This window comes from Heterodontus francisci, chromosome 30 (genome assembly GCF_036365525.1).
Source record: "Heterodontus francisci isolate sHetFra1 chromosome 30, sHetFra1.hap1, whole genome shotgun sequence".
Classification (NCBI taxonomy): domain Eukaryota; kingdom Metazoa; phylum Chordata; class Chondrichthyes; order Heterodontiformes; family Heterodontidae; genus Heterodontus; species Heterodontus francisci.
The window spans coordinates 12,133,781-12,151,991 of record NC_090400.1 but is presented as its reverse complement, the minus strand read 5'-3'; the positions used below and the strand labels follow the sequence as shown (position 1 = coordinate 12,151,991).

The following is an 18,211-nucleotide window of genomic DNA, read 5'->3' as shown; positions in this document are numbered from 1 at the left end:
AGATAACTCTGAAATGCAGCAATCCCTCAATACTGCATTGAAGTGAAGACCTAGTCTACTTGCTCAAGTCCTTGGTGGGGCATGATCCCACAACCTTCTGACTCAGAGGCAAGAGGGCTATCAACTTTGCCAAGCTAATATTTGGCATTTGACAGGCAGTTTTATTGCAGTCAAAAATATACTGTGAATTAAATTAACTGGACTTTTCCATTCACTTAACTTCCTTTCAATGATTGAAAGACTTGGTGCAGGGATAAGGTCCATTTGCAGGGCATCATCAAGGTTGAAGAGAGCAAGACAGAGGATGGAATCAACCTAGTAATGGCCAAGCTTGGGTTTTAAACACCTGAATATTTGAAGTGTAAGCGTTGTTCTGGGGAAAAATTTGTTAAAAACTGGAGACAAAATAATGAACTATTCCAGAACTACATACCTACACATTTCTCCTTAATTTCTCCTTAGTACGTAGGGCTGTGTGAACAGAAGAGAATCTCCTTACTAAATAGATGCTGTGGAAATGACTGGGTCTCAAAGATTCAAGTGATGCATAAGAAGTTGGATTAATTTTGCTACTATTTTCTTGAAATTGGCAGAACAAATGCATATTAATTGCACAAATCAAATATTATTGAAATTCTTCACGTCTAATGCCAGAAATGGCACATGATAAATAACATCAATATGAGCAATTATGTTAGTTACTGAACCATTTCAAATAAGACATCTTTTCTAAGTGACTGGGTGCAGCTTTTTCAGAAGTAACAGCATGAATTTCATCCATTCTGCACAAGGTCAACCCCGCTTCAACAAATCTATTTGCAATGACATAACTATACTGCAATCAGCCTGACCAAGAAACTCAGGAATGTGCACCAGTTAATGGAACTCCAGTTAATAAGAACATTTATTTTATTTTTTGTTTTATTTTATTTAGAGATACAGCACTGAAACAGCTGACCATCAACCACCCACCCATTTATACTAATCCCATATTCCTACCACATCCTCACTTGTCCCTATATTCCCCTACCACCTACCTATACTAGGGGCAATTTATAATGGCCAATTTACCTATCAACCTGCAAGTCTTTGGCTGTGGGAGGAAACCGGAGCACCCGGCGAAAACCCACGCAGACACAGGGCGAACTTGCAAACTCCACACAGGCAGTTTATATCTGAATATAAATACAGAGAATAGATTGATGCCAATTGAATGACAAAACTCCAAGTTCATAAGCACAATTGTTAACAATGCTGGAGCTGATCCATTACCGGAGTCACAGATACAAATACTTGAAACAATGGAACTAGGCAAAGATGCTAATGATTTCACCTCTAATTCCCCCCTCAAGATATCGACTGCTTATTAGAATACAGTGCCACAGACACCAGTCATCCTCTAGTACCTTGTCTGAGTGGTCATTCTCCATGTGTAAGCCTAGGCTGTGGGCGTTGCAGCCTATCACAACAAAGCTTTGCTCTGATAACCACCATAATGTCTTTTCAAGAGGGGGTGTGGCTGTTTGTATGGGTAGGTTACAAGTTGGACAGCACATTTTGTAGTATAAGGGTCTGAAAGGATTAATGTTGAGACAGTGTAAGGAATACATCCCATCATGATGACATAAGAGATCAATTGTGAGAGAGACTTGGAGGAAGATGCAACGTGGCTTCAGAGGAGTCACACAGACTGGTGTGAAGCTGTAAATAGTTAGAATGTAATAAAGAGTTAATGTTCAAAGTACAGAAGACTCAGTAATCTCTCTAAGCTAGACTAACTAAGTATATTAAGGTAGCAGCAGACACACCAAACATACAACATGATGAACAGCAGTGGGATGATGAACAACGGTGGTTCTTACCAAACAACATCGAGAAGAATTTGAAGAAATACTTTGAAGAAGGCTGACCTAAAAAAAGTGCCAAAACTGCAGAACTCGAGAAGAGGCTGTGCAAAAGCTCCAGAGCTTCTCCGTGGACAAAGGAGGGTCAGGGAATCGGCTTGGAGAGGCATTCAGGCTATTGTTACGACCAGGTGAGAAAGAGGTCTAGGGTTCTCTTTCAGCCTTCACCTGGTCTTACTGAAACAGGGTTTAATTTTAAACACAGTGTTTTAGCTCCCCTTGGTGAATCCTTGTTCACCGCTTTCCAATTATAAGGCAAAGAAACCAGCACAAATAGGCTTTCTTAGGTTTAAAGAAGAAAAGTTGAAATTTATTAAACTTAAACTGTAATTCGGTTGACGCCTACAGATACACGACGTGCCCACGCTAGCATACATATGCGATACACACGTGCAAATAGAGACAGAAAAGAGCAGAAAAAAAATGAAGTGGAAAAGTTTGAGGCAATATCTGAAGAGCTTGTTGTGACATTTCTTTGAACTCACTGTAGAGTTCGTGATTGTAGGTAGATCTTGCTTTTCGTTGGGGCCCAGTATTCTTCTTAAACCTTGTTCACTATAGGAAACTTTTCTCTCTTGGGGTTCATGTGTCTTCAGTGGATTCAGAGCTTGTGAGAAAGAGATTGGAGCGGACAGGAGAGATCTTCTCAGTCCAGGAGCAAACAGACACTCTGCCTTCAAACACTCTGTGGCCAGTTCAAAAGAAAACCCTGGAACAGCCAGGTAGTCATGTGACCAGCTGGTCTAACCAGTCCTCGCCCTTGTGGATTGTATCCTCATTAGCAGGCCCTGGAATGCACTTCCTCACCTTCGACATCTGTTAGTATGTAAATGTTTTTTTTCCAGTCACGGCTGAACTTTTTAACAAGTCATTTCTTTGCTCCAACAACAGTTAAAAATCAATGTTCATGACACAATTGATGTGTCTCATTCTTGGCAGGTGGGAGCCTAACATGACACTACACAGAGAGGTGGGTAGTCAGTGGAAAAAATTCCGGTCCAGCAATCGCAGGCTTCGAGTAGCAGAACGAAGCAACGATTGGGGATCTGGTAAGCAATCCTTAAAGAGGATAAAAAGAAATTGTTCTTCACGGCGCTAGGCAGGCAGCACCCGAAAAACCAAAAGTCCTTAGTGTGGGCAGATCTGAGGTCAGTTCCATTACATATGGCGACTGGAGCGTGTGAAAAAAAAACAAAGAGGCTGCAAGCACTTAATACCCTAAGACAAGGGAGTAAAAATAGTACAGCAAAAATGCAGCAAAACTGTATTTAAAGAAAGAAGGAAATCAATACAGAGTTGAGCAGTGAGATTTCACAGGGAGAAACAGTGAACATAGCAGGCATCAGCGCGAGGCTGAAACGGCTGAAGCATTTGCAACAATCTTCAGCCAGAAGTGCTGAGTTGATGATCCATCTCGGCCTCCTCCTGAAGTCCCCAGCATCACAGATGCCAGTCTTCAGCCAATTCAATTCATTCCGTGTGATATCAAGAAACGACTGAAGGCACTGGATAATGCAAAAGCTATGGGCCCGACAACATTCCAGCAATCATACTGAAGATCTCTGCTTCAGAATTTGCCGCGCCCTCTAGCCAAGTTGTTACAGTACAGCTACAACACTGGCATCGACCCGGCAATGTGGAAAATTGCCCAGGTGTGTCCTGTACACAAAAAGCAGGACAAGTCCAACCCGGCCAATTACCACCCCATCTGTCTACTCTCAATCAGTAAAGTGATGGAAGGTGTCAGCAACAGTGCTATCAAGTAGCCTTGCTTAGCAATAATCTGCTCACTGATGCTCAGTTTGGGTTCTGCAAGGGCCACTCAGCTCATTACAGCCTTGGTTCAAACATGGACAAAAGGGCTGAATTCAAGAGGTGAGGCAGGAGTGACTGCCCTTGACATCAAGGCAGCATTTGACCGAGTATGGCATCAAGGAACACTAGCAAAACTGGAGTCAATGGGAATCAGGGGGAAAATTCTCTGCTGGTTAAGAGTCATACCTAGCGCAAAGGAAGATGTTTGTGGTTGTTGGAGGTCAACCATCTCAGCTCCAGGACATCACTGCAGGAGTTCCTCAGGGTAGTGTCCTAGGCCCAACCATCTTCAGCTGCTTCATCAAAGACCTTCCTTCAATCATAAGGTCAGAAATGGGGATGTTCGCTGATGATTACACAATGTTCAGCACCATTCACGACTCCTCAGACACTGAAGCAACCTGTGTAGAAATGCAGCAAGACCTGAACAATATCCAGGCTTGGGCTGATAAGTGGCAAGTAACATTCGCACCACACAAGTGCCAGGCAATGACCATCTCAAACACGAGAAAATCTAACCATCTCCCCTTGACATTCAATGGCATTGCGATCGCTGAATCCCCCACAATCAACATCCTGGGGCTACCATTGACCAGAAGCTGAACTGGAGTAGCCATATAAATACCATGGCTACCAGAGCAGGTCAGAGGCTAGGAATCCTGCAGTGAGTAACTCACCTCCTGACTCTCCAAAGCCTGTCCACCATCTACAAGGCACAAGTCAGGAGTGTGATAGAATATTCTTCACTTGCCTGGATGGATACAGCTCCAACAACACTCAAGAAGCTCGACACCATCCAGGACAAAGCAGCCCACTTGATTGGCACCCCATCCACAAACATTCACTCCCTCCACCACCGAGGCACAGTGGCAGCAGCGTGTACCATCTACAAGATGCAGTGCAGCAATGCACCAAGGCTCCTTAGACAGCACCTTCCAAACCCGCTCCAAGCCACACGCCATCCTGACTTCGAACTATATTGCTGTTCCTTCACTGTCGCTGGGTCAAAATCCTGGAACTCCCTTCCTAACAACACTGTTGGCGTACCTACCCTACATGGGCTGCAGTGGTTCAAGAAGGCAGTTCTCCACCACATTCTCAAGTGCAATTAGGAATGGGCAGTAAATGCTGGTGTACCCAGCGATGCCCACATTCCAGGAACGAATTTAAAAAAACTTCCGATGCTGGAGGGAAAATTTTAGAAGAGAAAGTAAACCAAATAGAAAGTCTTAAATTCACAATACCAGAGAGGTTTGGGCGTATGGAGGACCAAATCAAACTCAAAATTGGTTACTCTGGTGAAAAATATTTTTGAGATATAAAATTTCTTCCAAATTAGAGGAAGTCTGAAGCAGAGCAAGTTAACACATTGCTGTTTCCATTGGGTCAATAGCAGACAACGTTATTGCAAGACAAGGCAGTAATGAGACATCAGATAAATTTGATGAAGGTTTAAAAGTCTTTGACAGCTATTTTGACCTGAGGAGCAATAGGATTCTGGAAAGGGCAAGATTTACAGAAGGATCCAGAAACCAGGTGAAACAGTTGATGCTTTTATTAATGACCTTTACAGACTAACCAAAGGATGTGAATATGGAGACTTAGAAGCAGAATTAATACAAGCCTGCATTGTAATAGGTATTGCTGATGAATCCCGATTGGATTTATTGCAGTCGAAGGAAGACCTCACTCTAGACAAAGCTATCCAGCTTTTGAGACAAGTAGAGGTCCGGTAGAACAGAGCACTCCTGAGGGGTGAAGAAAGACCTTGGTTCAGGAAACTCCTGCCACTGTACAGTTCCTTAATCAGAGAGCTGTAAAAGAAGCACCAGAAAATAAGGTACACTGGTGGGGGGTGGGGGGGGGGGGTGGGAATGCAAGATGCCATTAAACCCTGCCAATGCTGTGGCACCAAAAAGACCCACAGGCATGAACAGCATCCTGCAAACAAAGCAGAATGCTTCCATTGTAAGAAAATAGGCCATTGTGGGAAGATGTGCTAAAATGAAATCTCTACTCCCACAAGTTCAAAAGAAAAAGTCTTCAAGCCTAGAGTTGTTAACCAAGTTAAACAATCTCCATCAGGAGAGAAATCAGAAGACTTCCTTGGTGAGATCAATGATCCTAATCAGGTACTTTGGTCTGTAGATATAGATGTCAACAGACATATCACCAATTTCAAACAAGACACTGCAGCAAGTGTGACAGTCTGATCAAACATAGAACCATGGTTATCAATGCATTACCCACAACCAACAGAAACTCAGTTCCTCAGTCATCTGCAAGTTCCCCTCCAAGTCACACACCATCCTGACTTGGAACTATATCACCGTTCCTTCACTGTCACTGGGTCAAAATCCTGGAACTCCCTTCCTAACAGCACTATGGGTGTACCTACCTCACATGGACTGCAGCGGTTCAAGAAGGCAGCTCACCACCACCTTCTCAAGGGCAATTAGGGATGGGCAATAAATGCTGGCATAGCCAGCGACGCCCACATCCCATGAATGAATAAAGGGAAAAAAAATGGCCCAAGAGGATTGAACTGAAATTCAAGGGGAAGCTATGGGCAACATCCAGTACAACGGAAAGCAGAAACATTGTATGTTCTAAGGAATCGGAAATGTTCTCTCTTCAGTAGAAGGGCTTGTATTGACCTTCATCTTATAAGAAAAGTGGAAGAGGTTAAGCAGCAAGAATCCAGGAGTCACTTCCAAAAAGATTGCCAGGAATTATTTACTGGTCTAAGAAGACTGAAGACCGAATATAACATTACATTGCGAAAAGATGCTAAAGCTGTCTGTCTTTTCAAGCCTAGGAAGACAGCACACCCACTATGAAGCAAGACCAATATCAGTTAGAAGAAATGACCAAGATGGGAGTCATTTCACCCATGGTGTTCGGGAATGGTTCCAGTTCCTAAACCCAATGGTAAATTTCGCATTTGTGTAGACTTAACTCAACTTAATAAGCCTGTGACAGGTTCATCCGATGTCCTGTGGATGAAAGCTTGGAAAAGTTATCCAAAAGTACCATGTTCACAAAGCTTGATGCGAATAGTGGCTTTGGCAAGTACCATTGGATAAGAAGTTAAGGTTACTGACAACCTTCATTACTTCGTTTGGAAGATTTTGTTATAAGTCTATAATTTGGAATAACATCAGCATCAGAAATATTCCAAAAGAACAATGTGGAACATTCTACAGGGCCTTAAAGGAGTAATATGCCATATGGACAACATCTTAGCTCATGGTGAATTCATTGAAGAACAAGACCTGAAGGTTAGAGTGGTTTTGAATCATCTACAAGACGAAGGCCTAATGCTTAATGAGAAGTGTGAGTTTTCCAAAACATCTATTTGTTTTTTTAGGACAGAGAATCATTTCAGTGCAGGAGAAAGCCATTCGGCCCATTGTGTCCACACCAGCTCTCTGAAAGAGCAACTCACTCAGTTCCATTCCCCTTCTCCCCATAACCCTGCACATTCTTTCTTTTCATATAACTATCTAATTTCCTTTTAAATGCTTCAATTGAACCTGCCTCCACCATATTCTCAGGCAGCGCATTCCAGACCTTAACCACTCGCTGCAGGAAAAAGTTTTTCCTCATGTCACTTTTTCTTCTCTAACCAAATACTTTAAACCTGTGCCCTCTGGTTCTCAATCCTTTCACGAGTGGGAACAGTTTCTCTCTATCTACTCTGTCCAGACCCCTCATGATTTTGAATACCTCTATCAAATCACCTCTCAGCCTTCTCATCTCCAAGGGAAACAGTCCTAACTTCTCCAATCTATCTTCATAACTGAAATTCCTCCTCCCTGGAACCATTCTCATGAATCTTTTCTGTACTCTCTCCAATACCCTCACGTCTTTCCTCAAGTGCAGCGCAATACTCCAGCTGAGGCCGAACTAGTGTCTTATACAAGTTCAACATAACTTCCTTGCTCTTGTACTCTATACCCCCATTAATAAAGTCCAGGATACTGTATGCTTTATTAACTACTCTCTCAACCTGTCCTGTCACCTTCAATGACTTATGCACATATACACCTAGCTCCCTCTGCTCCTGCACCCCTTTTAGAATTGTACCCTTTATTCTATATTGTCTCTCCATGTTCTTCCTACCAAAATGAATCAGTTTCTCTCACTTATCTGCCCATTCCACCGACTTGTCTATGTCCTTTTGACGTTCTACACTATCCTCCTCACAGTTCACAATGCTTCCAAGTTTCATATCATCTGCAAACTTTGAAATTGTGCCCTGTACATAAGGTCTAGGTCATTAATTTATATCAGGAAAAGCAAGGGTCCTAACACAGATCCCTGGGGAACTCCATTCCAAACCTTCCTCCAGCCTGAAAAAACATCCATTAACCACTACTCTTTGTTTCCAGTCACTCAGCCAATTCCATATCCATATTGCTACCCTTTTATTCCATGGGCTACAAGTTTGCTCACAAGTCTGTTATGTGGCACTGTATCAAATACCTTTTGAAAGTCCATGTGCACCACATCAACAGTATTGCCCTCATCAACCCTCTCTATTACCTCTTCAAAAAACTCCAGCAAGTTAGTTAACATGATTTTCCCTTAAGAAATCTATGCTGGCTTTCCTTAATTAACTCACATTTGTCCATGTGACTATTGATTTTGTCCTGAATTACGTTTCCTTGAAGTTTTCCCACCACTGCAGTTAAACCGACTGGCCTGTAGTTGCTGGGCTTATCTTTGCACCCTTTTTGAACAAGGGTGTAATGTTTGCAATTCTCAAGTCCTCTGGCACCACCCCCGAGTTCAAGGAAGACTGAAAAATTATGGCCAGTGCCTCTGCGATTTCCACCCTCACTTCCCTCAGTATCCTTGGATGCATCTCATCCGGCCTTGGTGCTTCATCCACTTTAAGCACAGACAGCCTATCTAATACTTCCCCTTTACAAATTTTAAACCCTACTAGTGTCTGACTCACTTCCTCTTTCAACATTGCATGGGTTGCATCTTCTTCCTTGGTAAAGACAGATGCAAAGTATTCATTGAATACCTCAGCTATGCCATCTGCCTCCATGTGTAAATCCCCTTTCTGGTCCCTAATTGTCCCTACTCTTCCTTTTATCACCCTTTTACTATTTATATGCCTACAGAGAACTTTGGGATTTCCTTTAATGCTAGCTGCCAGTCTCTTTTCATGTTCTCTATTTGCTTCTCTTATTTGCTTTTTCATTTCCCCTCTGGACCTTCTATATTCAGCCTGGTTCTCAATAGTATTTTCTACCTGGCATCTGTCATAAGCACACTTTTTCTCCTTTATCTTAATCTCTACCTCTTTTGTCATCCAGGGAGCTCTGGATTTGTTTGCCTTACTTTTCCCCTATGAGGGAACATACCTTAACTGTGCACAAACTATCTCTTCTTTGAAGGTAGCTCGTTGTTCATCTACCAATTTTCCTGCCAGCTTTTGACTCCAATTTATTCGCCCCAGCTCCATTCTTACCCCATTGAAGTCAGCCTTCCCCCAGTTAATTATTCTTACCCTGGATTGCTCTTTGTTTTTTCCCATAGTCAGCCTAAACCTTATGATACAATGATCACTATCCCCTAAATACTCTCCTACTGATACTTGATCCACTTGAGCCCACCTCATTCTCAAGAATCAGGTCTAGCAGTGCCTCCTTTCTCGTTGGACTAGCAACATACTGTTGTAGAAAATGTTCCTGAACACACTCTAGGAGCTCTTGCCTTTTACATTACTATTATCCCAGTCTATGTTTGGATAATTAAAGTCCCCTATTTTAACTACCCTATAATTTTTGCACCTTTCTGTAATTTCCTTGCAAATTTGTTCGTCCGTGTCCTTCCCACTAGCTGATGGCCTATAGACAACACCAAGCAAGGTAACTGCACCTTTTTTGTTCCTTAGCTCTGACACATTTCCAGTATCAACAGCATAATGGCAGACCCTCAAAGGTCGAGAGCGATTAGTGAATTTCCACTTCCTACTTAAACAAAGAACAGTACAGCACAGGAACAGGCCATTCAGCCCTCCAAGCCTGCGCCGATCTTGATGCCAGCCTAAACTAAATTCTTCTGAAAGGACTTCTGTCCAAGATCTTCACCGATTCCTTGGAATGGTTAATCAGTTGACAAAATTTTTACCCAATCTACCGCAAGTTGCTGAACCTTTACGACAATTATTAAGGAAAGCTCAAGCTTGTTGGGATGCACATCAGGAGCAAGCCTTTCAAAGCATCAAGAATATGCTGATTTTGCCGAATATCCTACTGCATTATAACCTCTCACTACCAACCACAGTTGCAGCAGATGCCTCATCTACAAGGATAGGGGCAGTCTTTTCCCAAGAACAGCCAGATAAATGTCAAAGACTGGTTTATTATGCATCACGAGCATTGTCAGACACTGAGACGAGGTACGCCGTCATAGAGAAAGAAGCCCTCGCAGTCACGTGAGCTTGTGAGAAGTTCTGAGATGATATAATTGGTTTAAAGGTTGTCATAGAGACAGACCACAAACCCCTAGTTTCCTTCCTTGGTGAAAAGGAACTCGCTAGTATGCCTCTGCAAATCTAGAGATTCCGGCTGAGGCTAATGAGGTTCACATATGAAACGGTATATGTACAGGGTAGGCAACAAACGACAACAGACGCATTGTCCAGAGCTACTATCGACCATCCTACACAACAGGGTGTTAACTTAATTAATGAGACTGAGTCATATTCTCAGTTCACTGCATCACAATGGCCAACAAGCTCAAAAAAGCTCCAAGAAATTCACCACGCTCAGATGCAAGATGAGGAACGTATCCATATCTGCCAATATTGCACGCAAGGTTGGCCACAACAACATCCCAGTGGTAAGGTGATGAAAATCTTCTTTGAGTACAGAAAGCACTTTACTATTGTGGATGATTTACTGGTATCTGACGAGAGGCTGGTGATTCCAGTCTCACTCCGGGCAGACATCTTGGAGAAAATACACCAGGGCCAATGGGTATCACAAGCTGCAGAGTACGGGCTCAGTCATCTGTGTGGTGGCCGGGAATATTGAAAGATATAGAAGAAATTATTTCTAATTGCCAGGTATGTGCAGTGCACAGACAAGATCAGAAAAAACCCTTTATCTTAACCCACTTCCCAACCAGACCGTGGGAACATCTGGGAATGGATCTATTCATGTTTAATGAAAAAATCCTACCTGATTGTCATCGACTACTTTTCAAGGTGGATCGAAGTCAAACGTTTGTACACAACGACAACTGAAACAGTCATTCGAGTGTTACAAGAAATCTTTGCAACACATGGTATACCTGATCAGACAGTTTTGGATAATGGACCACAATTTGCAAACGACTACTTCGCGCACTTTGTGGAAAACTGAAGATTTGTACATCTTACAAGTTCCCCTACATATCCACAATCTAATGGAGATGCTGAAAGAGGAGTCAGAACAATCAAAGCACTGTTAAAGAAAAATCAAGGTTTTCAAATGGCACTCCTGAACTACAGAACTATTCCATTGCTATGTGGATTAGCACCATCAGAACTGTTGATGGGAAGGAAGCTTAGAACACAACTTCCAATCCTACCAAAAAAGTTACTTCCAGGGCTTGAAGTTGAGGATTATCAGAGAGTTCAAGGCAAAGAAAAGTCTTTCCGAAAGCAACAGGCCTATAGTTATAATAGGAAATGCCATACCAGGAATCTACCTAAGTTGACTGAAAGACAAAAGGTATGGGTACAGACAAATAGTTAGAATATAATAAAGAGTTAATGTTCAAAGTACAGAAGACTCAGTAATTTCTCTAAGCTAGACAAACTAAATATATTAAGGTGGCAGTGGACAAGCCAAACATACAACACATTTATCAACTAACTAGCAGTGGAAGATGATTGTCAGAAGATTTACTTGTTTTACTTAGTTATTGTGTGTAGTTAGTGCTGATTTGCCCTTTAACTATTTTCTCTAAAAATTACTTATGATTAATTATTTAAATCAAATCTGCAAAATGTCTCATTATTCCCAAACAGCGGCCCCAGTCCTGAGGAGCTCAAAAGGAACACAGGAACTTAGGACAGGAGTTGGCCATTTAAACCAACGAGCCTGTTCCACCATTCAATGAAATCATAGCCGATATGTAACCTAACTCCATCTACTTACCTCATCTCCCTTAATACCTTTAGTTAGAAAACTCTAACAATCTCAGATTTAAAAATAACAATTGATCTTGCATCAATTGCCATTTGCGGAAGAGAGTTCCAAAATTCTACCAGCCTTTGTGCATTGAAATGTTTCCTAAGTTCACTTCCGAGAGGTCTGGCTTTAATTTTTAAACTATGCCCTCTAGTCCAAGACTCCACAACCAGTGGAAATAGCTTCTTTCTATTTGCACTCTATTCCTCTTAATATCTTGAAAACTTTAATCAACCCTTACCCTTCTAAATTCCATGGAATACAGCCCTAGTTTGTGTAATTTCTCCTCATAATTTAACCCTTGGAATCCGGGTATCATTCTGGTAAATCTACGCTGCACTCCCTCCAAGGTCAATATATCCTTCCTAAGGTGTGGTGTCAGAACTGCTCACATATTCCATGTGTGGTTTAACCAGGGTTTTGTATAGCTGAAGCATGATTACTACACCCTTGTATTCTAGTCCTCTATAAAGCCCAGCATTCCATTAGCCTTTTTGATCATGTGCTGTACCTGTTTGTGACACTTTAATGATTTATTTACCTGGACCCCAACCACCCACCCACCCACCCCCAAGTCTCTTTGGGCCTCCAGTGTTTTTAGCTTTTCACCATTTGGTAAATACCCTGTTCTATCCTTTCTAGGTCCAAAGTGTATGTTCTTGCATCTTCCTACATTGAAATCTATTTGTCACAGTTATGCCTAGTCACTTAATCTATCAATATCCCTTTATAATTTTACACTTCCATCTACAGTGCTTACAATATCACCTATCATTGTGTCATTGGCAAATTTGAATATGTGACCTTCTATTCCATCATCTAAGTTGTTAATAAATACGTTGGATAGTCGAAGCCCCAACACAGATCCTTGCATAACACCACCAGTTACATCCTGCCAATACTGTTACATTATCCTGTTTCTGTCTCCTGCCACTTATTAATTTCCTAACCAGATCTATAATTTGCTTTCAATTCCATGAACTTCAACTTTGGCTAATAGTCACTTCTGCAGGACTTTATCAAATGTCTTCTGGAAGTCCATATAAATAATATCCATAGACATTCCCCTGTCCACTATTTTAGTCACCTTTTCAAAAAATTTAATCAGGTTCAGGCATGACCTACCAATTACAAATCATTGCTGGTTCTTTCTGATTAGCTGAAAGTTTTCAAGGTGTTCAATCACCTTTTCCTTAATTATAGACGCTGGCAATTTCCTGACAACAGATGTTAGGCTAACTGATTTCCCTCTGTCACCTTTCTTAAATAGTGGAATGACATGCGCAATTTTCCAATCTAAAGAAACAGTTCCCGAATTGGAAATGTTTACACCCCTTAGATCACCTAATGCAAGCCTATTGTTACAAATAGGTTAATGATTCATTATTGAGTACACACGCACATTATCACCAATCAAGATGAATGTATTTAATATCATTTACTTATCAAGAATGGTTTATGTGGTAGAGAAGTTCCGAACCAAAGATTCATAACATTCTAGCAAAGAATATAGATGTAGACATTTTTTAATCAAGTATAAAAAAAAACTTTAATGGACAAAAATATTAACATTGTACAATGAATCACACAAAGTTAGTAAATTGTACTTACCATTGAATCATACAGCTCAAAAGGAGGCCATTTGGCCCATCATGTCTGTGCCAGCACTTTGAAAGAGCTATCCAATTAGTCCCACTCCCCTGCTCTTTCTCCACAGCCCTGAAGATTTCTCCTTTTCAAGTATATATCCAATTCAATTTTTAAAGCCATTATTGAATCTGCTTCCGCCACCCTTTCAGGCTGTGCATTCCAGTTTGTAATAACACGCTGCGTAAAACAATTTCTCCTCATCTCGCCTCTGGATTTTTTGCAAATTATCTTAAATCTATGTTCGCTAGGTACCAATCCTTCTTGTGCAACGATTTCACTCAAATCTATTTAGGTTGTAGCAAATATTATTTAAAGGGGTAACTGACAGATAGCATTCTAGCCTTAGGCGTATCCCTGTGGGGCAAACGTGGGCACTGTCTGCTGGACAAACAGAAATAGCCTGTGTGGATTTCTCAGTAGCTTGCTTTAGAAACTGCAATGTAGTGATGCATTTCCATAAGTCAGAACCTGGCTAACTAAAATAAAAACGAATCTAGCTACTTTGTTGGTTTCAATCCTCCTTGTCATCCAAAAATAATCCCCCTTTAATTCCAAAATCTGAAACTATTACTGTAGTGTTCTCCTACTATACAATACCTTCTTTGTGGAGTTAGAAACTCAGATACACTTTAACATAAAATCAGAGCCACATATATAGCTGTTTTCACCCAAATCTGTCCAACACAGGACACGCTGGTCATGAAAATATAGCTCAACTCTTGTGGCTGGTTTCCAACACTTCGGCCTGAAACCTGAAACCAAGTAACAACCACTGCTTGAAAAATTAACCAGGAGTTTCACCTGATGGGATTTAAATTATCCTATATACCAAACCATCTGCACGAAGCAAAATCCATTACTACTGATGTTAATCCAATGTAAATTAATTGGTGCTTGAAAAAATCCTTGCTGAATAAATGTCCTCATTAACTCGTGACAACAACTAAGATCCATAGCTTGTCGTCTGCACGACTGCAGGTGAAAACCTACATTACACTGGAGGCATAGACTGCCGATGTAACCTTGCCCACTAAGGAGCCAATACCTTCAGGTGAGGGACAGGAAGGGAGATTTTGGGTGAAAAATCACCACTTGCATTTTGCAGGACAGGTTCAAATCCTGCTTCAGTCTTACTTCATGGAATCCCTACCAATAAAAAAGGTATTATAATACATAGAATGGCTCTGCAAATTTTCACCATGGTGTGGCATTGAACTAATATCTTCACATTTAATGTCTGCAATACAATAGACTATAGTAAATCATGGGTCACGTAGCAGTAACAAATGCACAGAACAACAAATGCTGAATTTATGACACAACAATTGTCACATTTCACAGGTCCTTTGCTTTTTCAGTTAGATGTCAAAACACTAAATTGTTGGGTTTAACCACTTTTACTAAACTAAGCAAAGCTCTTCTAATCTAAGTTGGATACTAGAATCACATGATGGCCAGTCCTGAAGAACAATACAAATGGGCAAGGCTGTTCTGCCATATAATTTTAGCTTGTTAAAAGTAAATTAAATCTAAAACTATAATGTTGATGTAGTAGATGCAGAATGAATGATGCTTATATTAGTTAAGATAAAAACACAAATACTTTAATTTATGCACTCTATCACAATAAGGCCCTGCTAACTCCTGATAAGGACCATCATTGTCTGTCTAGAGTGTTGAAGATGCAGAAGGAAATGGTCAATTATGCCACTAGGTATGCAGAGTTTTGCATTCAGTTGAACAACCTATTTGCAATATAGTATTGAGACAAAGATTTCCATTAATGTTCTTCTTGCAAAATATATAAATGCTTTTAAATGTATTTAGATCTATGTAAAATGCTGTGTTTTGGGATATTACCACAGTGACCTAGCAGGATGAGATATTGCACATTGTGAAATTGATACATTGAGAAAAAATATTCAAGAAAAAGTCATTTACAATGTTAAGCAGTTACAAACACATTCACCAATGCTGTGGGTGGATAGCAAATTACTTCCGCCCTTTGATTTTCACTCTGCAACCAGTTTTTAAGGGGTAGTGACCATACCATACACTGGAAATTAGGGACTACAAAGGAGAAAAAAATTCATCTGAAGTGGAGATGACGGACACGTATGCTTCCAAACCCCAGATCTAAAGGAGATTAATGCATTAGAGTCAGGTCTCTAATTATGCAATAAATCACAAAGTTGCCAGGGCATCAAGAGTTAATTAGAATAGTTCTTTAATTGCTGCTGTTTTAATTAGCAATCTGTGGCACCCACAATGGAACCATCACATGCTGCGGAAGGCCAGCAGGGGATTCTAGGCGGTACAGTATGGTGCTTATTATCACTCACTTTCCTTCATTTTGTCTGAGCTTACAATTTTGTAAGAAATAGGATATGATGAGCAATTCATTAAAGTGGCCATGTTATTTTTATATTTTTCTTTGTATTTCTGCCGTGTAGTAGGTGCAGAAAAAATGTCTGCGAATTAAGCAAATGTTTAATAAATGTTTTAAACAATTCAAAGGTAGATACAGTTAGTGTGAATTCCCACGTACTGTTAAAATTAAATATTAAATCCCAAGCAGTTGTTTAATGTTTAATGAACAAGGATGGGAGAAAGATTGTCATTTTAAACTTAGCGCAAAGCATTGAGTTTAGAAGACTTGACGACAGTAAATTTGGAATCGCCTTTAGCCGGGGACCCACTTAATGCCTCATTTGCCAGTCACCTCGAACTTCTAACCAAGCAATCCAAAGGAATCCCTAACCGGACACATTATAAGAACGAATGCACAATTCACATTTCACAGCGTTTGGTCTTTGATTGTTTTCCCCGTTCTCTCCCTCAACCCTCTGAAGCATGACGTTGAGTGTACAATGTTCAAAAAACACCTTAGGGGCTGTAATAAACTGCTTCAGGAAAAAAAGGTCCCTGAATGTCACAGTATACCGGAAATTGCCAAACTGTCCCAACTGAACACGCTCTCTTATTTACAAATCCCACATCACTGGCAATAATCACAGTTCAGTTGCTCAGCAACAATCTGAACCTGGACAGTCATTTTAACAAGTTTAAGTTATCTCTATTATGAAATAATCCAATAGAACCTTTGTGATTCTCATCCGTGGTGTGAGTTAAATGGAATCACTTTCTGGAAAGTCCAGTGTAAATTTACTAAGTATTGCCGGCAGAGTTGCCTACGGTTGGGCTTAATTCAAGAGTTGTTTCATACAACGACTTGTTCGAAAACAGTGTCCCAAACTTTTTTTAAAAAAACAATGCTGCCCAGGAAACGGCTCAGGAAAACGCCCCACCTTTAAATCTTTCGAACATATCTTCTGCACTTAAGTGTCAGGATTCCCTGTCTTACAGACTTGTATGCAGCATTAATGCATCCAGTACACTTACCCCTGTTCCTCCATCATCTCGTAGAGCTCCATGCATTTGAGCTCGACTCTTCTTTTCCGTTCGTGATCCAGTATTTCTCGGTTGGCCTTTTTCACCACCAGCACCGGTTCCATTTTCTTGGGGTTCTCCTCGGCATTGTACTCGGTGCCACTGTCCGTCCTTTGCCGGACTGCAGACACGTTCCGCTGGCCGCAACCATTTGTACAGCTTTCCCGAGGAGAGGCCAGGCCATCACCGTTATTGTGCATGATGATGACGGGCGAATTACCTCTTAAACTCTGAAAGGGAAAGAGAAAAACAAGACTTCAGTTTCATTCAATTCACAATCAGATCATCCAAAGTGACAGTTTAATGAAAGAATTGCCGGATTATATTGAACTATGGTGCAATATTTTAAGAGCGCGGCGGCAATTTTCGCTTTACCTAAACCTTTCCAGTGTGATAGGCAGCGCCGAAGGTCCAGAATTCAATTACATTTCTACCGTTTTACAAAGCGTAAATGCTGTCCACTGTATTGAATTCAGCAAGTGGTATCTGCTAGTTTACGGAATGCATAGTATTGGCAGTTCAGTGCTTCCGCTGGTTATTAACACGCATTACCCATTACAGTGCTAAATGCCACTACTCCAGAAAGTCCTAAATCCCACTGGCCAAATATGTGGATGACTGTGCCCGGATCCGAATGCAACTTCGTTCCAACATTTTTCACAGCCACGCTCGCCAAATGTAACAGCCGTTAATCTAGAAAGTCTATTACCATTTGCAGCCCTAACTTTAACCAGACCGCTGCTAAACAACAATCGAGTCCAAATGTTCACAAAATGCATTACCGTCCAAGGTGCTAACCACAGGAAGACCGGTTGGCGTGTTGCTGTCCAGGATAATGGAAGTGGGAGCTCGCTTGTGTTACTGTCCACGATGCTGAAAGCGGGAGCTCGTGGCGCTGTGTTGCTGTCCGAGGTCCTGAAAGCAAGTGCCTTCGCCACTGCGTTGAAGTCCACGGTGCTGAAAGGGGGAGCTCTCCAGCTATGTTGCTTTCCAGTGGTGCTGAAAGCAGTTCGCCTGCTGTGTTGTTGTCCACGGTGCTGAAAGCAGGAGCTCTTGCTGCTGGGTTGCTGTCCAGAGTGTTGATAAGACTTTGATCACAAGGTGCAAGTTTCCAAAGAGCTGTAATATCCCGGTCTCGCCATCTGTGGTGCAGTAACGCGAGGCGCTGTGCAGGGTGCTGAGACTGACTGT

The 18,211-nt window shown here is 41.4% G+C and overlaps 1 protein-coding gene across 3 annotated transcripts in view; it reads right to left on the bottom strand.

The window, feature by feature from the left end:
- Positions 1-17,220, bottom strand: part of LOC137346577 (serine/arginine repetitive matrix protein 3-like) — a 372,584-nt gene extending 355,364 nt beyond the window's left edge. For all 3 annotated transcript variants that reach the window (XR_010968731.1, XR_010968732.1, XM_068010094.1), the window contains exon 1: positions 16,973-17,220. Coding sequence is in view for 1 of the 3 variants with exons in the window: in XM_068010094.1 (XP_067866195.1) it covers positions 16,973-17,220 (248 nt within the window). In the remaining 2 variants the exon portion in view is untranslated. The remainder of the gene's footprint in view (positions 1-16,972) is intronic.
- Between the last annotated feature and the right edge of the window lie 991 nt (positions 17,221-18,211).